This window comes from Actinia tenebrosa, unplaced genomic scaffold (genome assembly GCF_029948245.1).
Source record: "Actinia tenebrosa isolate PJP-AT-01 unplaced genomic scaffold, QUT_ActTen_1.0 PGA_scaffold16__25_contigs__length_10494907, whole genome shotgun sequence".
NCBI lineage: Eukaryota > Metazoa > Cnidaria > Anthozoa > Actiniaria > Actiniidae > Actinia > Actinia tenebrosa.
In genome coordinates this window covers 5,268,530-5,294,986 of record NW_028292576.1, presented here as the reverse complement: position 1 = coordinate 5,294,986, position 26,457 = coordinate 5,268,530, and the positions used below count along the sequence as shown (strand labels likewise).

The window sequence follows — 26,457 nt, the reverse complement described above, 5'->3', positions numbered from 1 at the left end:
ATGAAATGAAAAGTGGATAAGAATCCCGCAGGATTTTTTCGGGATGCCCAGCGGTTAATCAAGCTGAGTAAGCGCGTAATATGGTGTTGTGATGCACTGACAGATTGTTTATAAATTCGACCATTTTTGGCATTAATTTTCCTCTGAATTTCCCCATTTCCTTCTGTCCAAGTATTCCTGAATGTGCTTCAATAATTATTTCAATAATCGAAGTTACTGGCCTTCTCAATTATGGATAAACTATGAAGATGTGGAGAGATCTTGTTTGAATTTGATAACTTATTAGGCCGACAACCAACCTTTAAAGGCTTATATTTTCTTTTCACGTGTAGAATTATTTTACTCAAGTCAGGAAGACGAAATAATGCCAGGAATAGTCGTATTTAGAAGACGATGGATGGTAGCCAGTGATGATTTCGTTATTCCTTTTTCTATTGCTTTTGTGGTACGCGGAATTTGGTGAGTAAGAACAGTAGTATTAATTTAATTTTTGTACACCAACAAACTTAACTTTTAGTATTGTCTTCATTTATAGCGAATGACTCGATTATTATTATCATTCGACTATGAATTTCCCGATAAATGTTTTAATGAAATTTACTTTTGCCGTATTTTATGTACTGTTCTGTCAATTTAACATCGTAAAATATTCTTATTATTCTTTCACAAAAAGCTAAAAAAACAATTGACTAAATTTTTCAATTTCAAGAAAAATACTCACTCGATCGTTTGGTAATTTTTCTTAGATGTTTACAAGTTCATCTGAAGCCTTAGAAAAGATTTACCAAATTATACTTCTTCTGTTATATTTATTTTTGCCCATCGCTTTTTACAGAATTTGAATCATTTCTCATTCTGCATCTAATATGTTGAACATATGGTTTTACTTTTAGCATAATATCTCCGCTATCTGTGTATATTTCATTTCTTTTCCCATTCACGGATGAAATTTTATCTCAAAACTTAAATAGAAGAAGCTTTCTCGCTATGATTTTAGCCTATGGGATGTAGGTTATTGAACAGTTTTTTTCTTTATTTCATCTGTAAATGTAAGCTATATGCATGCAAAGCTTGGCACATCAAATATTTAAGACTTCACAGTCTCTGTGGTTACTTGAAAATTCATTGTTAAAAACTCCTTTTGCAGAAATACTGGTGTATAGCATTACAGCTGTAAGACCGGGGGGTGAAATACTTTTCTATCATAGAGCCAAAGGATACATTATTTTTCTCTGCATCATAATTAAGATTTATATGAATAATTATAAATGATTGGATTGTTGGCAGACAGTTAAATATATACAGTTCATACTGCAGGCTTTGGTTTTGACTACAAGTTTGTGTGCGGTTAAATTCTTTGTTTAGTTCTTTTAGTTTTGTCAAAGCGTTTATGTAATGAATACAGTATTGGGCGTCAAAGATGTATTGTACTTAAAAACTGGAGTGTTCTGGTCATAACTAGTGATTCTTTGTTTTGGTGTTATAGGTGCTAAAAATATTGAATTATGGATGCTTAGTCTATGTACTGTATATAAAGCTAGTAATATAGCTGTAATATAATTTGAATTCAATGCTACATTTTAGAGGGTTTAATACCTAAGAATGTTTACTGCTGGGTATTGATAACCCGAAAAAATTCAGAAATGTTCATATTTTTAGTGTCCTCACTGTAATATAGTATTAGTTTAATTATTTTATTATATAATGCATTTTCTATACCCATATATGCTTGTGTTAAAAGCTAATTACTGTTAGAGTGCAAACAATATATATCCGTGAAATATTAGTAATACTAACTTACACTATTTTATGCTGAATCTATTGTTTTCTTTTGTAATTAACTAGCACTATTTTGAACAATTTAGTAATAAGTGTTTCATGGATATATTGTTCGCACTCTATTGAATCCTACCTCAACTTACAGTGAGGACTGCAACACTTGAACATGGATGAACATTCTACTGTTTTGAAACAGTATGCATCTTAAAAAAATTGGGGAAAAACTTGTTTTTATGTTTTGGTCAGTGCCCTCATAGTATAATCCCTTAATTTATTATATTATTTTATTGATATCCTCTTTCTCAAAATATTGTTTCATTTTTGAAAACATTTATTCTTACCACGTCAAGTATGCCTTAAGTATGGTTTATCATGCTGAAAGATCTCTTTGAGCAAGTCCTCAGATACCAGGTGTTAGAAGAAATCTTGTTTTTAAAAAAATGAGTTAGCTACTGTATTGAATTGTTATTTAGCATGTCTGTGATATTTTTCAAAGACTTTAAAGAATTTCATATAATTTTACTCTTTTTCTTCAGTTATTACAATTGCTGTAAAAACAGATGGCTACAGCTTTATTATGCATAAAAATTTTTGTATGATAAATGATTAGAAGATCACATATTTAAAAAAACTTTGCAGTTGTAAAAATAACATATTTTTTTAACACCTTTTTTTAGCATTATGCTTTCCAATAATTAACAAGAGTAGTGTTTTACATTGTGTGATACTAATTGTTCTTGAAAAAGAGAGCTTTCAAGGCGATATCATAGGTTTTTGTATTATGTCAGTAAAATATCAGAATACCACATCTGACAATTAACTTCTCAGTTGTTGAAATAACATTTCTTTAAACCTTTATTTCAAAATTATTTCTTCCAGTAATTAACATGAGTACTATTTTACAATCATGTACTTGTAGTGTACTTGAAAAATAGGGCTTTATAGACAGGATAAAAAATATTCATGTGAGATACACTTTAGTTTTAAGATGTTCAAACTAATTAGCTTGCATAATATTTTATGATTTTTTCATTAATAATAATTTGATCTGCAAGACTTGTTGGATTAAAAGACTTGTCAGTTTTCTAACAGATTGTTTCAATTTTAAGGCTATTTGAAAATATATCATTTTCCATATATAACATAGGAAGATTTTTAAAAAATTTGTTAAATTGAACATTAAATATTATTGATATAATTATACCAAATATTCCAATAGCTAGACTGTTATGTCTTGCCATTACAACATATTAGGGGAGTCAGAATGGCATGGGTGGTAAAACACTTGCCTCTCACTTCTGAGGTCAGGGGTTCGAATCCCAGTCACCACATATGAGCTCCATATGAGTAACATCAAACCAAAGCTGTTTGCCTCACGCTGCTGTATCTACAGTAAACAGATTTAACAGGTGTTCTAGATCTACAGATAGAAATTGATGGAAAGTACCATTAGTTTTTGCAGAATTTTTGTATGATTAGATTATCTCCAAGTCTTTGATTATTTATACACTTACACTTAGCTCGAAGGACGTTCCTGGCATAATTTAGACAATACATCAAGGATATCATTAAAAAGTTTCCACATAAATATTTTGTCAGGTCAAAAAGAAACACTTGAAAAGTACTAAATCTAGTCAAAATAAAAAAAAAAAAAATTGGCAAAATGTCAGAATTATCGATCGATAAAAAATGACATTTTTGAACCTATGCCTTGATAAATAAAATATGTTTGACTAATAGATAGAGAAATTGCTTCAAAGGCCTTTTTGCATGAAGTATAATTTATATTGTGTAGTTCGAGTAATAATCCATAACATGTCCCTTGGAAATTACTCTTTTAGGGGGCTCTGTCTGTCTGTCTGTCTGTCTGTCTGGGGGGGGGGGTGGGGGGGTGTATAGGTAATTTCTGGAAGTACATATTATTTCTTCTATGTTATGTTTTATATGCTGTTGTTTGTAAATAAACCAAGCGAGCTTAAAGTCAGAGAAGGCCTCTCTTCAGGAAGCCTTCCAGGAACTCACCATCAAAATCAATGCTTTTTCATGAAAACCGGGGCTAGCGCAAATATATTAACGTTTACCTGTATTTGAACAGGTAATTTGCTGTTTCAGCAATACCGTTTTAGTATTGCTGATATCAATGTGAGTCCTGGTAAATTGAAGTCATAAATAAACAGAACAATATTGAATTGAAAATTTTACATTACAAAAAACATTATGAAACAGCATCCTGTAATAAAGGCAGGTTTTGTCCACTTTTGGAGGCTTTATTTCCTTCAGCTTACACAAAAGACATTCCATAAACATCACTCACACACTCTGCTCTCTGATCTTAGAGAAAATTAATGTTAGCCAATCAGAATAAAGGAAATTTGCTAAACTGAGGTAAAAAAAAGGTAAAGGTAATTTGTTTTACTTTGATAATGCGGGGAGTCGTTGCCCAATTCTTCCGAAACAAGGGCTCATGCTTAATGCACTTGAAGGTGCGCCCTCTACCTCCTCTTACTATCAGTACTATTTTTTACAAGCTAATTAAAGCTTCACTGAACAGGAAGAAGTCGAATCAGACGTAGTTCCTGAGGTGTCACTTATCCTCTTGAAACTATAGATTTCCAGGTCACCAAATGAAAAAAAATTGCGTTGTTAATAAAGAGGTTGTATGAATAACAATAACACAAAGCTAATGAGTTTTATGATAATAATAACAATAATAATGCTTAACTTTATTCAAATAGAAATATAAAATTGAAAAACTTAAATTTATGATATAAATAAAGATTATAAAAATTGAAATTAAAAGGTAAATTGAGAACACTAAAATATTGCTAAAGGGAGGCATCCCATTTACTTATAGCATAAGGTAAAAAAACTATCTTTCAAACGTTGGGTCTTACATTCAAAAAGGCTAAATGCTCTTGGATTTCTTAAAGAATAACTATGTGCATTTCGTTTTGGCAGAATATTTTGTTATAAATGAACTGTTACTGACCAATGCTAACTTATAGAATTTATAACACAATGGTGGAAATGTTTCTATTTTTCGCTAGTTATTTTTCACAGGCTTAATTGACACCTCAGTTTTGCAGTTGCTGTAATTAGGCCTTATAATAAAGCAAGGAATCATTGGTTTACAATCCCTAATCTTAACTTTGAGTAAAGAAATTAAGAAAACTATTATGTATCAAGCATGTTAACCTTAAGCTCTCCGTGTAGGGTTGCATGCTCTGACTTTTATGTTAATTCTATTGTTCTCGATTCTCATATTTATAGCTTGCCACTAATTAGTCTTACATCCACTGATGATGGCAGAGGTCACTGCCCAAACATGTATGTTAAACTCAAAAGTGTAGTTCTGTACTTATTATGTAATTAGTATGCAAAGAGTGATGTTTGGTGTTCAGTGAAGATGATGTCACTGGCTTATTTAAAAATCTTAAAAACTATAATACTCACCTTACTGTTAAACAGTTTTAAAAATCTTGGACTATTATCACGCTCTCCCTTTAATAATTGCTTTGATGTGTTATTCCATCATTCAATATATCAATTTTTATTTAATAACCTTTAAAGGATCCATCTTGGTAAAAGCCATGATTAATGATATATTACTTCTAACCTATAGTTAGTATAATTGCTATTTTCAATATCAGTTGGCAGATGTGCAGGGCAATAAATTGAATATGTCATTTTACTGACATTTGTATCTGGTAAAAAATATGAACCTGTAACACTTATTCTAATTAAACAGTACTTTATATTATCTGTCAGAAAGCCCTGAGTGACTGAATTTCAATAGGGAAGTGATGGAATAAATTAACTTGTATGCATACATATAATATATATAGATCCTGCCTGAAAATGGTAAAAATAATGATTTCCCATTTTAAATCCTATTTCCATTTTTCCCATATACCAGAGTGACTGAATAGTGTAAAGGGAGCTCTGGCCTGGAACAAATCCTGGCCGGAGAGCAATAAATGGGACAGAATGTGGATCAACCCGGCTTGCTCATGGGCAGGTCGGTGGGTCAAAAAACATGCACTTCTTCGTCGGTGGTTTAATGAGAGTGATTAATTCATGGCATCTTTTCCTTTTTGTATTAGTATAAAGTCCGTGAGAATACATATTAACAATTCCTCTGGGACATAATTTACATATTCAAAGTGACTATGAATAGTGAAAAAATAAATAACTTTTAATATACAGTAGGATCCTCATTAATAACTCGAACCTTTAAGGGAAATATGAAAAGAATCACACTATCGGGAGTTTGAGCTTCAAAAGATGGGAATAGATTACAGGAAATTAGGAGTCTTTGTTTCCCTTTGATTTTTGCTCATCACACGTACAGTATTCTCAAAGGACTGAACTATACTAACACTTTTTGTGTAATGCAAAACCAAGAAACTATATTCCAAAATAACAAATGTAGGATGTTTCACTCTAAGACTTACAAAATCCACTCCAAGACAGGGTGGATCCAGGATTTTGTTCAAGGAGGGGTGCTGCTCACAATGTTAACCCAGGGAGGGGTGCACCCCTTAGAATCAAAGTCAAAAAACAAAATTGGTTATCTTTGAAGTAGGAGCACAAAGTGTAACCAGGGAGGGGTGCACACCCCCTGCACCCCTCCCCTGCACCCCTCCCCTGGATCCGCCCCCGCAAGAGCAGCACTGTGAAGTGATAACCCTATGTCTAGGAATTAAATTAAATTAAATTAAAATTAGGAACTAATGTATAGTTTCTGTATTGCCTTTCCAGGATGATAATCCTTGCAGTATCTCTTGGTATCCACCATGGAATGCATCACGATCACTGGTCCAATACTAAAGACCAACACATATGCCAACAAACTGTAGACTATTACATTGGTGGATATCTAGCTTTACTCTTTGCAACAAATATCATGGAAGTATCAATTGCATGGATGAGTGGGAAGGGATCGATAATGGACACTGAACCAAGAAGTCTTATCCCTTCTCTACTATATGTGCGTCTTGTGTTATCAATTATAGAATTAGCATGGTTGTCAGTCGGCATAAAATGGATATGGCTGGATGCCAACTCATGTAAAATGACTGTTGAAATATACATTGCTAAAGCAGTGGTTGTATTCAGTTGGATGTTCTTATTTATTGTTGCGGTTATTATCTTCTGTACATTTGATACTGCTGGAGAAACTTGGTTTGAAATGCAGCGAGCACAAAATGCTGGTTACTGTGTGGATTCTGTCGATGGCTCCCATAAGTATAAGTTACATATCACTCAGAAGTATGAGCGACGCTGGCAGGGATGCTTTCGGTATGCTTTCTGTTGCAGAGGTGAAGTACAGGGTGATGAGAATGTCTATGTATTTATTGGAAGGTAAGTCTGTAAACCTACACCACTGATGCAATCTGTTTATGGAACTCAGAAAGGGAGAAAAGATGATACAAAAAAACCCATTAACTTATGGAATGTTTATTATTTCAGGACCTTATCAGAATACTTTCATGATCTAGATGTAGTTCCTTCAGACTTTGCTTCAGGTCTAGTGCTATTAAGACGGCATCAGAAATTTCAAGAAAAGCTTGAACTAGAAAGAGCTCTTGAAGAGCGACGGATCCAGGAAATGACTACTGTAAGTCAATTAATAACAGTGTCAAATATTTTTTGTATTAATATAATGTTGTGCTATGGACCTAGGAGATTCTGTGGTTAATGGTACTTATCAGATCGAGGGGCTCAGACTTGAAAATGTGAATTAATCATTAGATAATTAGCAAAAAATTTGAAAATAAAAATCATTTAAACAATTTAAAACAATTTTGTAGCCCGAACCCAACCCATTTACTATGAAATATACCAACCAACCCTCAAAGAAACCCCAAAGAAAAAATATAAATTAAATATTAGGAAATATGATAATTATATGAATTAACACCACAAACCCCTCCCTGCCTAATATACAAAAACTAATTTTCTTTTGACTATGATTAAAGGATGGTGTGCCTTTAAAAAAGTCTTCTCTGAGGTATCAACGAACCAACAATGCACAGACTCTAAGGCTTGATCGTAAGGTAAATACTTCTATATCACGTGACCCTGTGTCATAATGAACACCAGTTCTAAATGAAAAAAGCAAAACTCAAAATCAATGCACAAGCATTCGGCCAATCACAGTCTTCAAAACTCTTTATTCAATTATTACATTATACTAATGTGTGACCTGTTGTACTCTGCTTAGGAGGAGCTTCTTCAGTACAAGGACATTGCTTATTACATGAACTATGCCTTGGCAGCATACGGATGGCCTATTTACATGAAAAGCCACGTCGCTTGTGGATGTTGTAAACTAATGGCAAGCTTTAGGTGTTGTTACTGCTGCCGATCACTTGACAAGAGAATCAACAAGTCTGTTCTGGTGGAGGAAGACAACTGCTGTCGATGTCATTTCTCTGCTCTAAAAAGAATTGCTGAGGTTCATAACTCAGATGTTGTTTATTGCAGTTACCATAATTCTGTGAGTATTGCTTATTTATTGGATAACAAAGTTAATAAAAAAACTCTAATTTTATTGAGCCCCGAAACAACCTTGGGCTGATGAAAGCAGGGGCGGATCCAGGGGAGGGATGTGGGGGTGCACACCCCTCCCTGCTAACACTTTGTGCTCCTACTTCGAAGATAACCAATTTTGTTTTTTGCCTTTGATTCTAAGGGGTGCACCCCTCCTTGGGTTAACATTGTGCGTAGCACCCCTCTCTGAACAAAATCCTGGATCTGTCCCTGGAAAGTCAGGGCATATAGCTAAGTCAGGGTGTGGCTAACCCACAGATCAAATCATGAAACGACTTGTGAGCTGATCTAAGTCACAGGGCATTGCTAACTCACAGATCAAATTGGAGTTTTAGCATTTTAGTTATTTTGGAGGGAGGAAATGTCTCAAATAAACGGAGAGAGATAACAAGCTTTCTTTACTCACATGCATCATGCATGTGATGCCGAGTCCAGGAATCAAACCAAAGAACCAAAGAGTCTAGTGGTTAGTTAACTAACGCTACGCCACTGATGATTCTAATGATAGCTAATGGATCAAGTCAAAAAACAAAACAAAACAAAAAAAAAAAACAAAAAAAACAAAACAACAAAAAACAAAAAAAAAACAACAACAAACAAACAAAAAACAAAAAACAAAAAATCGAAAAGGAAAAAAAACTTGAAACAAATTGAACAGTTGTTTAATTAGAAAATAAATGTTTCTGCAACAAGGTATTCCAATGCATAATATACTATTACTATATAAAATATATATAATAATAAACACCTGGTTAAACTAGTGTCCTGCAAAACTGGAAATAAAGTAACAAGTGCATTGTCATGTTGTTCCTTGCAGATGTACAAGTCTCCATTTTATGTGGCTCTCGATCATGTTAAGAAGTCTGTTGTGGTAGTTATCAGGGGAACTCTGTCTTTACAGGTTAGTTAACGACACATTTTTGTACCGTACTTCCTGCGCTCCTCGTTTAAGTATTATGCCAAAAGTATTTTCCCAATAGTCCCTTATCTCTTTCATTAAAATACCTCTGACTAAAGACTTATCTGTGCACCTATACCAAGAAATAGTCCGAAGTTCTCGACGAATGAGCGCGAGCTATTTTCCATAATTACCTGGGTAATGATCAGTATGTTTTATTATTTGTATTTTGTTAGGACATCTTGACAGATTTTACAGTTGAACCAGAAAGGATTCCTGTGGAGGGAGGTGATCCTTCTTGGTTTGGTCATAAGGTAATAACGCTCTCCTGATATTACGTCATTGTGGCTATAATCATGGTTATACTTCATAAAAGTAATAGTAAAAATAGGCGTCTTGAAAGTCAAATGTTTATGAAATAAAACATTTATATTGATTTTAGTCACATACGGCTTTTGTGCTGGTTTTGTGATTGCTAAGGCATTTTGCTTAGATTGCGAGAAAAGAATTGAGTGGATGAGACTGCGCGTGTCGAATTAGAAGATAAAAAATGGACTTTCTGTTCGGAATTGTTTTGTTATGGATTGAGTACTGCAAGTGGACTTCCTGTGGTGTTAAGGACAGACTAACACGAGGCAGTGGCCAAAAAAATCAACATGTGAGTTGAGTAGTGTGTGTTGTAAATAGTGTATGTAGTGGCAGTGCGTGTGAAGTGAAATCCACCGGCGGGTCGTCCTTCACGAATTTGCGAGATGTGATCCCATTGGAGGGCACACAACCCATAACTATAATTCATGTAGAGAACTATTTAAATCGAAAAGAGCTTTTCAATTACGGCATTCATCATAATTTTATCATTTTCTGAACAAACACAGGGCATGGTACGATGTGCTATGTATATTGAGAACAAACTGATCAATGGAGGCATTCTACAGAAAGCTTTCAACGCTGACCCGGTAAGAGTGCAGTCATTAGGCAAAATAGATATTGAAAAAAAACGAGGGGAATTGGATGGATACCCATTTTCATAAGATCACCCATCCTTAGCTAAATCTACTGGCGCGTAGGTATCTGGGGTCCGCCGAAATGGCGTCACATCTACCAACATCTTTTTCTATATATGTGTGGTCTTTTTTCTTGTTAATATGTTAAACTTATTTATTTATTTATTTATTTATTTCTATTTCCTAAAATTCCAGAAACTGTTAACTGTGTAGCTCTTGGAGAGAACACAGAGAGTCAATATGTTTAAATAAAAAAAAACATCTGAATTCACGATATTGCTTCAAAATTTGATATTATAAAGCACAAGGTGTTGTGTTTTTTTACATTTACATCTCAGTTGTGTATTGTGTATACAAACGGTGTGTTCACATTTCTACCTCATGACAGGACTGCGGTACTCAGAATTACCGTCTTATTCTGTTGGGTCACTCGCTTGGTGCTGGTACAGCGGCTATCTTAGCTTTCCTTTTACGTCCTCGCTATCCTGACCTGTTCTGCTATGCCTACTCTCCTCCTGGAGCCAACCTTAGCCTTTCTGCTGCTAAATATGCAAGAGAGTTTGTTATTTCTGTTGTTGTTGGCAAGGATATGATACCACGGTACGTAGACAATAGTGCGTTATGACGCGCACTCTGATTGGTTTATCAGCGCACAGTCTACACCATAACATAACAGTCGTATTGTAACACATGCACTCATTGGTTCATCATCCCACAACCTACACCATAACATTACAGAGTTGTATTATAACGCGCACTCTGATTGGTTCATTATCCCACAGTCTACACCATAACATTACACAGTTGTATTATAACGCGCACTCTGATTGGTTTATCATCCCACAGCCTACACCATAACATTAAACATTTGTATTATAACGCGCACTCTGATTGGTTTATCATCCCACAGCTTACACCATAACATAACACAGTTATAGTATAACGCGCACTCTGATTGGTTCATCTCCCACAGCTTACACCATAACATTACGCAGTTGTATTTTAACGCGCGGTATTTTAACTTTTGCGATATATTTGAGAATTGATATTCTTAAAACCATTGTTGACATCAAAGACTTATCTCCTGACATGTTCTGGTTATTCATAACGTGGAATTTAGAAGAAGATATCGTAAAATAGGCAAAAACGTGATTGGAAAAGGGCCTTTCATTGTTGCTTTGCTATGAAAAATGTTATCAATGTTGGATACCAAGTGTATCTTTAATATATTTTTATTTCGCAAGTTAAAAGGGCATCTGATCTTTATTTGACAGGTTGAGTCTGTTCACACTAGAAGACTTGCGCAATAACATCATGACGATGATATCCAAATCCAGAATGTCCAAGGTATGCTCAATGCTATGTTCTTTGCTTCCCTCACAGCTGAAAGAGAATGCTGATTCCCTAGTACATGAAATTTTCTTGACGAATTCATTAAACGCCACACTGTGTTTCTTAACTACAGATTCATTCTCACGGGGTCAGCCTCGTTTCTGCACAGTATATTCCTGTGTTCGAGTGTGCAATTTCAAAGTGTTTGTATTGTCGAAGTTAAGTATTACTTAACCGTTGGTTGAATATTTCAAAATGAGGCCAAACCCTGCGTAAATGAATCTGTAGTCAAGGAACACAGCGGTATTATACGAATTCGAAAAAATTAAGTTGGGGATGTTGTGCAATAATTAATTCTAAGGCACTTTACTTTCTTTCTTTCTTTAAGTCAGTAGAGCATTTTGGCGCCAAAATAATAATAATAATATTAATATTAATAATAATAACAATAATAATAATAATAATAATTTTATTTATATAGCGCATTTTCCAATATGCCCAAATGCGCTTCTCATGGGACTAACAATATATTCATGATAAAAAGATTAAAAAAAAAAAAAAAGATATATACTATTTAACAACTATATCTATTTACAATTCTAAATTGTTAATATCTAAAAAAGAAACTAATGATCTAAAACTAATATCTAAAAACTAATAAAAAAACAACTGAGAAAGAACGTAGACCATATGACTGGAGATTATAAGATTTTGACTGAGACAGCAACAAGTGAGAAGACGAGCGAAGATTTCTAGCAGATTTGTTTAGATTCTTTTTCAAAAGCAAATAATAACATCAGTTATGTTTCTTTGTGTATATTTTTCTAGTGGAGGATTCTCCGTGGCTGTGCATGTCGCTGTGCCTTTGTCTGCTGCTACGGCTGCAAATGTGTCAAGTTTGATGGTCAACGAGATGAATTGGATTCTGAGATAGAAAACATCGAGATTCCAGAAATAACCCATTCTAATTCAATGAGGTTTTACCCCCCTGGCCGTATCCTGCATGTTGTCAAGACTTGTTCTGTCAGTCGGTAAGTAACCAATGACAACCTGGGATAATAAGGAGGGGGGGGGGGGGGGGTATGGGTGATGTTTGTAGTAGGTTTTAATATAAACCCCCCGGACCGTATCCTGCATGTTTTGAAGACTTGTCCAGCACGACCACTCTTCTCTTCTGCCCCTGGTATGTTGTTCCTTCCAGACGTCATAATCATATTAAGAGAGAATTCTTTTCGTATTCAAGCAGTGAGCGCCAAGAACTATTCTCTTGAAGAAAGGCTGTTGTACAAGGCTAAAATCTTGTTATTCAGAAAGTTTAACATGTTTGGGAGTGGAGATGACCGATGAAAGTGGAATCAAAGTGTTAACCCAAAGCAAAAATTTTATTCGAAAATGAGGTTTAGGCCTTCATTTGCTTATTTCCCATACATTTTCTATAAAAAAGCCTGATAAAGCAGCATTCTAACACAAATGCAACAAAACATCTTTGTACAATTGAAAACACCGTTTCAAACAAGCATTTTATCATAGTACATCAGTTTCTAACTGTTTAAAAAAGGTTTTGAGTGTTAACCCAAAACGAAAAAAGGGATCAAAACTCATACGAAAGTCTAGTTTTTGGCGCTTTTTGCCATTATTGCTCTTTATTGAAAAGAATTTCCTTTCAATAAAATATTAATGTACTTCTTTGTCCAGCGGCTGTGGCGAAACCGAGACAATGTACGAACCTGTGTGGGCGGGTCTTGAAGAATTCCAGTCCATCAAGATATCAGGCTTAATGTGGAAGGACCACATGCCAGACTTTGTACTAGAAGCCCTCAATAAGTGCTTACCAAGTAAAGAACAAGAAGAAGCTGTAATGAATGCACCTCACTCGCCACGCCCACTTGCCCTGGAGGTACCCAGTAATGACTGGTACTGTAGGCCAAGAGATTCGTACTCACAGGATAGCATCTCGTATCGGTCTGATGTGGAACAGTATACCATTGAAGTACCTAGTTTTCCAGTTGAGCAATCAGGTTAGTATTAGGGACCTTAAGCTGCAGGACGGCAACGACGACGACGACGGCAACCATACAATAGCACTAATTGCGCTATTCAATAGATACTCGTTGGAATGTACGAAATACTGTGCATCATTGCCGTCTTATGCTGAAAGTAAATGTCCTATTTTTACGTACTAAAGAGAACGGCTACTCTAAAAGCTTATCTTTGCGGATTTGCGTTATAAGTAAAGCGCTCCCAAAAGACGTCATTTCACTCCAAAACGGGGATGCTTATTGAGTAAAGTTGCCGTCCTGCAGCTTAAGTACCCTATTGGTATTAGTGATTCGACGGTTTGACATCTGCTAGAATTCCCCCACTTCACATCAAACTGAACTCGGGAAATGATCAGTGAACAGGCGTCTATTAATAGAGTTGATTTCACGGATAAAAATCCGCATAAAAATCGATTATTAGTAGCGATTTGATGGTTTGTCATTTACGACAGCCCCCTTCCATTCCGCGTAAAAATCGAGAAATACTCGGGAAATGATCGCTGAACATTCGGCTATTAATATTGATTACATGGTTTGTCATTTAAGACAGCCCCTTCCATTCCGCGTAAAAATCGAGAAATACTCGGGAAATGATCGCTGAACATTCGGCTATTAATATTGATTGCATGGTTTGTCATTTAAGACAGCCCCTTCCATTCCGCGTAAAAATCGAGAAATACTCGGGAAATGATCGGTGAAAATTCGGCTATTAATATTGATTACATGGTTTGTCATTTGCAACAGCGCCCTTTCCATTCTACCAACATGAAAATCGATAATTATTCGGGAAATAATCGGTGGACAGTCGACTATTAATAGTTTAGTGACTGATACATTTTGTTTATGACACTTCTTTCCATTCCTTCTATCGTAAAATACTCGGTGAATGATAGGTGAAGGAGTAACTCTTGGTGTACTACGTTTTTTCTCCTTCATTCTGGAAACTTGTGCTTTTGTGCCATTGAAAAGTTTTATTAGTGTGCTAAACCATGTATCCGTGAAATAGCTAAAAAACTAAATAGCAATGAACAGGACTATTCTTTTGTCTCCAATTGTTTCATTGATGCTATTTTGTACTTATTAGTATTATTTCACGGATATATGCTTTGCAGTCTAGTATGGATGACACTAAAACACTACACTCCCCAATGTCCATGTCCTTGAAAGGAAAATTTGTCGTGTTTTTATAATACGTGCGTGACATCAGTAATCAGATTGTCAAACAGTACTGACAGATCTTGTTCTACCCGAGTCTAAAATTACTTACATTTTCATCATATCTGGGCTCTCATTGAATACTTCTGCACCCTTAATCGTACGTGACATCAAAGTTCAATCCAAGGTTAACATCGCACAAATCAGATTATCAAGCATTAGTGACAGATCCTGTTCTACCTAAGATCGAAATACTAACATTTCCATCATATCTGGGCTTTCATTGTTAATACTACTGCACCCTTAAGAGCTGTTCACGGTAGTATTACCCTTTAAAGTATCCCATCAGTTGGTTTGACTGAAAACAATTCCACCATGATGGTATTAAGATACCTGTATAAACGCAAATGTTCTATTTCACCATCTTCAGCGGGAGCTACGAGCAAGAATCTAAGCAGCCAAGCCGATTCACGGGACTCTATCACTATCGGTAAGTCACTCTTAGATCATTAAATACATTAAATACATTAAAGAGCTCGTTTCAATGCTCTTGATTGTTTTAGAAAACAATTTCACATTCGTTTAACCAAGAGCAGACTCCGATTTTAATAAGAGCATGTTACGATGTGATTTTTTTTGGAAGTAGTTTGGATCATGTTGTGGTCTGACATCGGCTAAACTTATGATATGTAAACCCCTACACTACTTGTCCATCTAAATAGTCGATTCGAACTTACAAAGTGGCTCAGAAGTGAGCCATAAGATGTATCGAAAATGTTTTCAAGTTCACCATTCGTACTGCGATAACTCGATCTGTTCATCGCGACCTCCGGTACGCATTTTTGGAATACCATTTTCTTTAATGGATCTCCAAAACTCTTATTTTCATTTGCTGTTCTAAAATGGAGTTTGCTTGCGATTCTATTCAAGTGCCGTAATGGTTTGTCAATTCTTGACCTTTATGTAACACTGTAAGCACTATTTGAAATCGTATTTCGAGCCTTTCATCGTATGCAGCACTTAAATGGTTGAAGTTCTAAGAAAAACATTTGACGGGCTTTATTCAGTGCACTTACAACAATGTTTTCAAACTTTCACACAAATGGTATTTCAAAATTTTACTCGTAGCAATTAAATGCCACTCTGAATGTTGATCTTAGCATTAAATGAATGTTATTCCCAATGTTTGATGGTAGCACTTCAATGGTATTCCGAATGTTTGATCGTAGCACTAAAATGGATTTCCGAATGTTTGATCGGTAGCACTTCAATGGTATTCCGAATGTTTGATCGTAGCACTAAAATGGATTTCCGAATATTTGATCGTAGCACTTCAATGGTATTCCGAATGTTTGATCGGAGCACTAAAATGGTATTCCGAATGTTTGATCGGAGCACTAAAATGTATTTGCAAGCCTTTGGTTGTCGCAATGTGCTGACAAACACAATTAATTGAACATGACATATTAATTGATACCTAAAGGTATTTGAGATGTCGGGTGACAATAGGATTTGCCGAGCACTTTCTGCTAACATTTGTTTTCAATGGTAATCGTGGACTGATTTTTTTTCTTTTTTGTTGATTTGTTTTCTTATTATTCATTTTCTTATTGTGGTTTTTTTTTTTCTTCTTCCTCTTCCTCTTCCTTTTTGTTTGTGTGTGTGTGTGTAAAACTACATAAGGCGCGCTTGGATGAAAACGCCCCGACGTTTGAAAGTCCGAATAATTGAAGTATTTGAGGATAATATGACTCAATTATGATTATGAAAATCAGATTAGCGGAAATTTTAGCCTGGGAGCCACTCGCTGTTGAGATATTTTGAGTTAAAAGCGAAAAGGTTGAGTAAATGACGTCATTTACTCACAATTTAGACGCTGAATAAAATTGTTAATCCCCCCCCACTTTTGACTGTGAAGGAAACATGTTGCTTGGCTACGATCTGGGCCATATAGATAAGTTTAAACAAGTTTCAAGTCATTTCAAATTTTTAGTGATTTTCATCCAAGTGCTCCTTTAAAATCGGTTCTGGATTTTTTCACCCTTGTCTGCATTCAATTCTGTCTGTAATGTTCTGGGACGAAGATTCATGTAGTTTAAATTCTGGGATTCTTCGCCGAGGAGAGAAAGAAGGAAGGGAGGGAGGTAGGGAGAGGTACTCCGATCATTAGCTATCCTCAGTGTTCCCGCTCAAATATCTGCGAAGGAGGCGACTGTTTCTTTAACCATTTGCCGCTTGCATCGCATTACTAATACAGTGATTTATACCCACTAATTCATAGATAAACAGTGAACGATGATCCACTTGTAAAGATAAACATTAACTTTAAACTTCACATAACTTGGAGCTCAATGATGGAGGTACTTGGTAATGGGGAATAACAAACCACATGTGGTTGACACAGGTAGCCCATTCCTTGTTTTTGTGTGCAATAGAAACCCTCACTATTGATTGGCTGGTTGCTCCCCTTGAATCTGTTTCCCTTTACCGTGACCTTGCCTTTGCTAAGGATGATATTTAAACTCGTTGAATATGATCTATTTATGCCGTTTTAAGTTTGTTTCCCGTTGCCAAGGAAACCCTTTATCATTGCTTCTAAATGGCTACATGTCACGTGTTATCGGTGCCATACTAAAGAGTCTAAGAGCGTAACACATGTAAAATGAATCCGTGGGGTCCAAGAATGATAAACTAACAATAAAGTGTAATCTTAACTAATACATTTACCATAAAATACCAGCCGTTCTCTTAAAGCACAATAGGTATGTTTTAATTAAAACTAAATCTTTAAATATAACCATTATCAGCTGTAATATAACGCCACAGCTATCCCATGCTAAATGTTGGTTACCTAGCTGTACTTGAATACACGTGGTATTTTTCCTACTTCTACATGTATTATCAGATAAAAACTGGGTCGAGTTGTCATCGAAGTGAATTGTGGGGCTGTTTTCTCAACTTCTGAATGATATATATTTACACCGAAATATAGCCAATCAGAATGCAGGACAGCCGCATTTTCGGCAGCATTCCATTGTTCCTTCCCATCAGGCATTGTGGCCTCAGTAGGGTGAAATGAAATACTTATACAATACTTTCTCATGGCACATACTATCCCAGTGATTTAACCTCTACATGAAACAATCATACACTTAAAAGCTCTTTACTATAAAAATATTCCATAGTTTGTCACCCAAAACCATTCAGTGTATATACGGTCACAGTATATATATACATTTATAAAAGAAATTGAAACAACGCGCGCGCTGATTGGCTGGCTACCGTGTTTATATTAGACGACAGAGAGGCGCTTGCGCAAAATCGTTTGGAAATATTTTATAAAACTCGTTCCTTAGCTTGCCTCTCTCGTGCTCTGTAGCCCCCAGCGTGTATAAAGTACAGAGACACGCGCGCGAGTTTGATATTGCTTAAGTAGTATACACCTAATTGAAAAAACGTAGTCGGGTTCGAGAAGGTCATATCATCGAAGCTAAGACCAAAAAGGATTTTGGGTACTCCGAAATGTGTATTATATTTGCATATAGACATGTAAAAATGCACAGTAGAGCAAAGTCGGTCGACCTAGATAAACAACATGCCAAAGCCATGATGCATAAAATGTGCAAAGGAAGGGAAAACTGCAATATGCATGAAATTAGCATAATTGTTTGTTTTCCCATGCTCCCCTTCGGTCTTAGCTTTGATGATATAACCTTTTTTTGAACCCGACAACTTTTTTTCAATTAGGTGTATGCCACACACCTGTTTCAATAAAGGTTGACGGTTGGAGATCTGAAATGGAAATTTTTGTACTTTTATATTTCCTGGCTAAATTACAAAAAATCACATTCCTAACTCAAAGGTCGTGCTTCATATTACAATCTAAAAACATACTACGTTGTTTGGCTTTGAAGGTACAGTAAAGCCCCGCGTATAAGAACCTAGATTTTTCCAAGTCAGCCTGAAGGGGTTCTTATATTAATGGCGCTTAACTTGAAATCAGGCTATCTAGGTTCTTAAATGGGTTCTTAATTTTTGGTAAGAAAAAGAGTACTTGTATTGGCATTTTATACATTAAATAATTCACACATTTTCATGCTAGCTACATGGAATATAGTAGAGTACAAATATTAAAAGCACGTAAATCATACAAAATACAGTATAGTGTTAAGTTATGCACAGATTGACTTTATATTTGGAAACTAAGAACCTACTTTAAAACTTCAGCCTGAAATGGTTCTTATGTGAAGGGTGCTTGACATGCAGCCTGACAGGTTCTTAAATTTGAGGTTCTTATACCCGGGGTTTTACTGTATTATATTTTGCAGCATGTTACTCGGTCTGTGATTTCAGATTTCAAATCTCGGACCTACAACGTCTTTAAAAATAGGTGTATAGATCTAGTAAATGTAGTGGTGTTTCTAATCTATTCATAAAAGCTGATTTAACGAAGGGACGCGATGAACTCGTTCCTAATTAGCATAACTGTCTTACATGTTGTACTTGTGTTCCCTTTGGGGTACGCATTAGATATGGACGCGCGTCGTTCTGATGTCGAAAGCAACACCAACAGCTATGAAATCAACGTGTAGTTCATTTCAGGTAGGAAACAACTAAACTACTAAAATCTCCTTTTGATTCGGAAAAAATTTAAAACAGATTTAAACAGATTGAATCCTAAGAAAATTGCAACAAACAGCGCTAATTCTCTATAAAACAATAAGATATTATTAAAGTATCGTATGTTTTTTGCATGAATGGGGAAGTCACGAAAGTGGTCTGCCTTAGACCTTTTCTGAGATAGCGAACATGGTGCATTGTGGTCTAGCTTGGGTACAAGCATCTTGCCTTATATGGTGTTGTTTGTACCGAAGCTAGATCACAAGACACCAGGGAAAAACGTTTGCGCATGCACGTTTTCTAAGAATTTTGAAGAGTTTGAGTGAGAAAATATATGTTTGTTTTCTCCGAGTATACAAAAAAATTCGCGAGTATACTTTTGTCAGACCAAGACACTGTATCAACAAACACAATATGAAAGAATTAGCCTTAAGTTTCAAGCATGGACACTAAGTTTTGGCATTTTGTGAAGTCCAATTTATCAGGCATGTTTGGAAGTCAAATTTACATATGTTTTGAGTAATTTGCATACGGATTCAGAGCATGCGCAGACGTTTTTCACTCGTGCCAGATCACAATGCATCCTGCTTTTCAAACTCAGAAAAGGCCTATATGTGTTGTAAGAATCCGCCCTAAACATGAGTGAAGAACATCTGCGCATGCTCAATGTATGTATGCAAATTAGTCGACAACGACTTCCTGATTTTGTAAAAATATGCAAATTTGCAAGTCAGTTCTTAAAACTTAAGGCTAATTAACGCTAATTTTCTTTATTAATTCTGTATCTTGGTCTCACTAAAACATACTAAAGAACTGTCTGCGGTATATTCGGAGAAAACGAACATTTATTTTTTCATTAAAATGTTTTCGAATTCTTGGGGAAGTATGTTCAAACGCACGCATGCGCAAACGTTTTTCTCTAGCCTTGCCTCCATTTTTGGTTGATATAACGAAGAAAAATCAAATAAAATCCATTAAACCAATAAATAAAGATGGTGGATATGGCGTCACATGTAATTTATTAATAGCACAGCTTTTTCTGCGTGTGTGTTTGGGTGCGGAGAGCATGTACTACGGCGAACAATGCATGATGTGACGAAACGGGTCTTACAATCTTTCCAACTAAAAATTGTAACTAATCTCCAAAAAAATTTTGTTTTAAAATATCTCCAAGCGTATTCCAGACCTATTTGTATTTTGCCATGCTTAAAATAGGATTTTCTGACCTTTTATTAACCTAAATAAAAACCCTCAAAAACTCGTTAGCAACTACTAATTTTCTCAATGTAATTCTCGGCTTTAAACAATAGGCTTATAGATAAACATTAGAATATAACAAATCGCTAATAATATAACTTATTAATAATTTTATTTTCATTATGATTCAGAACTTTAAGAAAACCATATAAATGTATTTTTTTGATTTAATCTAACGGCTAAATATACAAATCTAAGCCAATAAAAATGTTAATTCAATTCCTAAGTTTAAAAATATAAGAATTCTCATCTCATCTTCCATAACCTTTCCTGATAACCTCTCGCATACTGTCATAGCACATATTTCTTACTTGCTATATATTAACAGTTAAAAACCTATATCCACTGACACCAGTCTAGTTTCTGATTGTGTTCGCTTAATACAGGTTCCACTCTCTTTGATCAACGGAAGCGTGTTTGCATAGGAACTTACATCCAAGAGAAAAAACGTGGTCTGAAATGGGACTACGCTCAAAGCAAATAGTTCTATTGACCGAAGTTGTCTAGGCTTGTTAAGGCTCTAAAATGGGAAAATATTACACATCAACTAGCAAGAACCAATAAACCTTATTGGTATCGATTCAGTGTCTTCCCATTACAGACCACGTGTCATTCATTAGAGCGTCATTTCTTAGTTTAGAGGTTGCATATAAAAAGACACATGGATATTCAACTTCACTCTCATAGTATCACCTTTAGAAATGCATGATGCAGCGGCCTTTGGCTTAACATCATTAATCTATAAAACTTCTCAAGTCAGGCAGATTGCTCCAATACCTTCTTTCAGTCTTTTTCCTTTGTCGTTTTGGAAAAATATGAAATAATATTCTCTTTATACATCTCGTTTATCTGGTTTACTTGATTTGGAATTGTTTCGTTGTTATCTAATTATTGTACTTCATTTGCGTTGTCGGGTTGAAAAGATTAAAGCAGGGAAGCTAAGACCGAGGGGAATTCTGGGTAGTCAGTATCAGGGCGTTTGGATAGAGTTTGCATAGTGCAGTTTTCGTATGACTGTGAAAAATTCGCAGCACGAACGCGGCCGTGACACGGCAAGAGATACGCCAGACCAATCACATTGCACGAGAATTTACTCTCCATCCAATCAAATACCCAGAACACGGCATAAACACGGCGCGGACACGGTCACGCCAAGATCACGGCACTGCCAGACCAACCACATTGCGCGTGAAAAAAATCAGCCAATTAAAATTCGAGAAAGTACCACGGTCACGGCACGTCACACTTACGGCATTGAGCTTTTCACAGTCATACGAAAACTGCTCTACAAACACGCGCATGAAGAGTGAAGACAAAATACTTTGTTTGGTAATTTGAATCTATATTCCACAGCTGTAAAACTTCAATATGCATAATATTCGCATTAGTCCCGTTTACCCAGAACACTCTTCGGTCTTAGCTTCAGAATTTTACCCTTTTTAAACCCGAGAACAGTTTTTGAATTTTGTCTACATTGTCCATAATGTGCTAGTTTTACACTCCCTTTTCGTGCATGGAATCTTAATGAATTAGTATAAAGCTTATCTTCTTACACTCAGCTACCTTTAAACACGATTAATATCAACCTCTAGGCTTTTAAAACTAAACTAACATAACTTTATTCTCAGAAATACACAAAATTAAGAAGAATATATCTGCAGCAAGCGCACACAATACCGACAGTCAGGACTCGTTCAAGGTTCCCTTAGCAAGGCCAGAAAGCTCATTAGATGGTTCCGACCTCGAAGACAGTGCATCCTCTTCACGGATCTCTTCAACATGGAAGGAGTTTCACCTACCAGTTGTTGAACAAAGTATTGACTCTCTGAATTCTTCTCGCTCAAGATGCGAGGCACTTTCTCCGATTGCCGTCAAGTCCTTATCTACTACTCCAACTATTCACGAACATTTGAATGAGCAGTTTTTCTCGATACCTAGTATTCCTACGTCTCATTCTGCTTTCTCTGCTCCTCCTCCCAAACCTCCTCGGACGTATGAAACCGAGCGGTCAAGGGAATGGAAATCCTCTGATTATAACACCTCTATTAGTAGTAATAACAGTGTACAGTCACCCTGTTCAATAGCACCTCCAAAGCCTCCCAGAACGTTTGAATATGTCATGGTTGATTGTGCATCGTACTCGTATGGTCTTTATTCTCTTTCTCCAACCTTGTCTCCTTACAAGGAATCGATTTCGTATCCTAATGGTTTTACTCACGCTCAAGGGTCCAGCTCGATTGAATGCCAAGATTTTGTTGATAATGCTAACCCACTTGCTGTCAATGCTACAGGAAACCCTTACAAGTCGCATTCAACCACTGTCACTTACCTGCAAGACCGATCTTGTCTCACCTTGTGTAATGGATTCAAGGAAATTCAATCTTCGCGAAATAACTATACAAAACAACCACAGAATTCCACTAAATCTTACACTTTGAATAAGCCGTCTCGGGTTTTATCCGACGACAAAATGGATGTAAATAATTTCTCTAAAAAACAACTTCAAATCGAACAGAAAAGCTACAGCCTTGTTAATACTACAGAAATCAATCGTGGGCTGAAAAATGGGTTATCAAACTCGACAGGACAACAAAATGTTGTTATCCGTCAAGGAAAAGGGAACAGGAATAGGAGCAAACGCCGTGCTATTTACTGGGACGGTGATGAGACAACCAACTTGCTTCGGTATTCTTGTTCTTGTTCTGATATCCCGGATGTTTCAGTACTCGAACCCAGTACCCATGAGCTAGAAAATGGTATGCTAGAGACTTTATTATGATTGATAGTTTGACTATGAAACCAGGAGCACGTGAGGTAAAACGCCATTTGGCTTGGGATACCTGTGGTGTTTTTACTTGTTTGGGACTTAGAAATAAGGAGTCAAAGTAGCGATATATGGAATTATACGATTCATTATCTCGTAAACCTTTTGACAAAATCAGCCAAAAGTTTGGCACAAAATTGGGAGATATGTAATCTTTCAAAATGCAAAGTTTCGCTGGCAAGCGATGAGCAGAAGAGCACTAAATTTAGGATAAATTAAGTAGTTATTGGCGATTTTGAGATCGAAGCTGCCAGCATACTTTAAATATTTCTTTACTAGGCAAGCTGAATTTTCCCAAAGTCCCAAACAGACTTTATTGAGTTTATTTTAGCTAAATCCTTGTTTTAAAAATGTATTGTTTTTTAGCCGTTTTAAGAAACATTTCACTTGAGATAATCTCGCTCATTAGCAGTTGTTTTACGCATGGTTTTGGATTGCTTTTAATCTTTAAGATTCACTGGGGGTGGTTTCCAAACTTCTTTCTTACTTCACGTGCTCTTGATTATGGTCCAAAATTCTTGGAGTATTTTAATGAATCATTAATATATTATTAATGTATTGCTAAATCATTATTTATTAGAAAATGTTTTGGGTATATAGGCGCAAGAAATGCGTAACAATAAAGTGATGATATGCAAACGGTTTATATGAATAATGAGTTTTCTTAATACGCGCGCTTACTGTGCGGTTGTGACACGTGTTAAGAAGTACCACGTGATTATTGATATGGAGAATCACTGTTCGAAGTGCTTATGCGCCGTCATCCATTTAATGCATTGCCAACTGTTACTAGAAATAACCAGTACTTCCGTGTCGCTTTTTGAATGGAAGGTATTACTATTACCCTCGTAAAGGTGCCAAAAAATGATATAAAACATGACGTACCGTCTTCATGTCAACCAGGATAATGAGAGCAATTGAGTTTTACTATCAATAGACGTCACTTCTGGTAATATCTGTTTTGAATGGGTTGGGGCAATAGACCCCTTCACAGTTCCCTGCGCCATCTTAAAAGGTAGCCATGCCTTTGCATCGAAGCGAGACGAACGATAAGCTTACAATGATAGAGACCTTTTTTAACACCTTGGACAACTATTCGCATATCTCTATCACTGCAAGCTCACCGTTCGACTCGCTTCCATTCAAAGGCATGGCTACCTTTCAAGATGGCGCAGGGAACTGTGAAGGGGACTATTAACATTCAGAAGCTTGGAGACTCTTGGAGATTGTATGCGTATCTTGATTTCTGGTGTCATACAGTAGAAATAGTGAGATTATAGTGAGAAATAGTGAAATAGTTTTGACTCATCAGTTGCTAGTGGCATATGAATTGCTCCGCAGTCAATTCATAAGAGTCCTGTGATTGATAGTTTAATAGTAAGCAATTGCATGGCGTGTGAAAGAATAACCCATTTTCTACTTTTGGGAGTCCTGTGGTGTAGAGATTAATTAAGATTAGAGATAGGGATTTATCAATTTTCTTTGTCTGTCTGTCTGTCTGTCACTACTTTTTCAATCTGTTTTCTGTCTGCGTTGAGTCTGTTTTTCTGTTTGCATCAGTCTTTTTGTCTGTCTGTCCGAGTTCTTTCTCTAATATCTTATTTTTGTTTGCAGCTCAAGGTAAAAACTAGACAGACAGTGAAGTAAAAATTCCATGGAAGGTAGACTACTAGGGTAGTAGGTAATCGGACAATAGACGTAGATCAGTCTTGGCTTTGGCGCAACAAGATCAAATATCCCAATGTTCTTTGTCAGATTCACCAAAATAGTGAAATAGTACCCAGAAGTCTTCACGACAACCCCACCCCACTTGTCCTTTGCGGGCATATGATGATCCAAGTGCAGTAAATGTTCTTGTCAGTAAATTTTGCCAGGAAAGCATATAGGAAAGCAAAGGCCTACTTTTTGCGAAGATTTAATTCTAATAAAAAAATGGATTAGAAAAACAAAAATGTGGATAAGACGGGATTCCAACCCACCAAAAGAATTTTAACAAAAAATTGATTCCACTGTGCCATACCCCCGAGACATCCACAGAGCTGAGGCGGCGTATGGACTTCGGACCTGACGGCGATTAAATCCTTCTGCCCTTGGCTGTACGAATTTACATATCGGAAATCAGAAGGCTGCGATGAATACTTTGATCCCCCTTTTGAAAATAAGTATGAATGTCCAATATGTCTGCTTGGTCTGAGAGAACCAGTACAGACAGAATGTAGACATCGTTTCTGTAGAGCCTGCATCTTACGTTCACTTGTAAAAATCCGTGATGAATGTCTAGCACGTGGAATTGAAGGTCGCAAATTTTACTATTTAATCATGCAATTTGCTCATGTCCCGATAAAAAAAAAAAAAGATATAAATTTTTGGCCACATGCTCAAAGAACATTTTCGATCTCACGATATCCTGCATGTGAACTCCTCGCACATGAAGCTATGGACATGTCATCCAATCCATATATGGATAGTATTGCGCAATTAACATTCTCTGACACAGGGAAGCACGGAGAAACGCAACTCATTTTATGACTGCACTGGTCTGCCACAGGCACCCCAGTAATGACATTCCCTTGAGAATTTTTCATTTATGCGACGAACATGTTAAAATATTGACCGCATTTAAGAGTATCCTTTATTCAAATGACCATATTCAACAGTATCCTTTTATTCAAATGACCGTATTTAAGAGTATCCTTTTTTTCAAAAGACCATATTTAAAAGTATCCTTTATTCAAATGACCATATTTAAGAGTATCCTTTTATTCAAATGACCATATTTAAGAGTATCCTTTTATTCAAATGACCATATTTAAGAGTATACTTTTTTCAAATGGCCGTATTTAAGACTATCCCTTTTTTCGAATGACCATATTTTAGTGTATTTTCAGTAAGGACAAAGCTTGCTCTCACAAATTGGTTGTCCTTCTAGATGGTATTACCTATATTATCGTACCGGTTGAAAAGATAAAGCTTATTCTAACGTATGAATTGTCC

At 36.0% G+C, this 26,457-nt stretch overlaps 1 protein-coding gene across 2 annotated transcripts; it reads left to right on the top strand.

Moving 5' to 3' along the window:
• Positions 1–89: 89 nt before the first annotated feature.
• LOC116307887 (diacylglycerol lipase-alpha) lies at positions 90–24,107 on the top strand. Of its 2 annotated transcripts, XM_031718203.2 has the most exons (15): positions 90–459; positions 6,541–7,143; positions 7,252–7,399; positions 7,761–7,838; positions 8,006–8,281; positions 9,152–9,235; positions 9,469–9,546; positions 10,108–10,188; positions 10,625–10,836; positions 11,511–11,583; positions 12,397–12,599; positions 13,264–13,586; positions 15,193–15,252; positions 19,293–19,364; positions 22,268–22,399. In XM_031718203.2, the coding sequence occupies exons 1-14, from the start codon at positions 365–367 to the stop codon at positions 19,352–19,354; spliced, it is 2,376 nt and encodes a 791-aa protein (XP_031574063.1). In that variant the 5' UTR covers positions 90–364; the 3' UTR covers positions 19,355–19,364; positions 22,268–22,399. The 2 variants fall into 2 exon arrangements, with proteins under 2 accessions (XP_031574063.1, XP_031574062.2); XM_031718202.2 differs by lacking the exon at positions 19,293–19,364 and having other exon boundaries at positions 22,268–24,107.
• Positions 24,108–26,457: the final 2,350 nt, after the last annotated feature.

Bases quoted from the DNA above. Each gene is read 5' to 3' on its own strand.
- LOC116307887 (XM_031718202.2), top strand. From the start codon at position 365: ATGCCAGGAATAGTCGTATTTAGAAGACGATGGATGGTAGCCAGTGAT. The intron at 7,144-7,251 runs GTAAGTCTGTAA...TTATTATTTCAG, and splicing joins GTCTATGTATTTATTGGAAG to GACCTTATCAGAATACTTTC. The intron at 12,600-13,263 runs GTAAGTAACCAA...TTCTTTGTCCAG, and splicing joins AAGACTTGTTCTGTCAGTCG to CGGCTGTGGCGAAACCGAGA.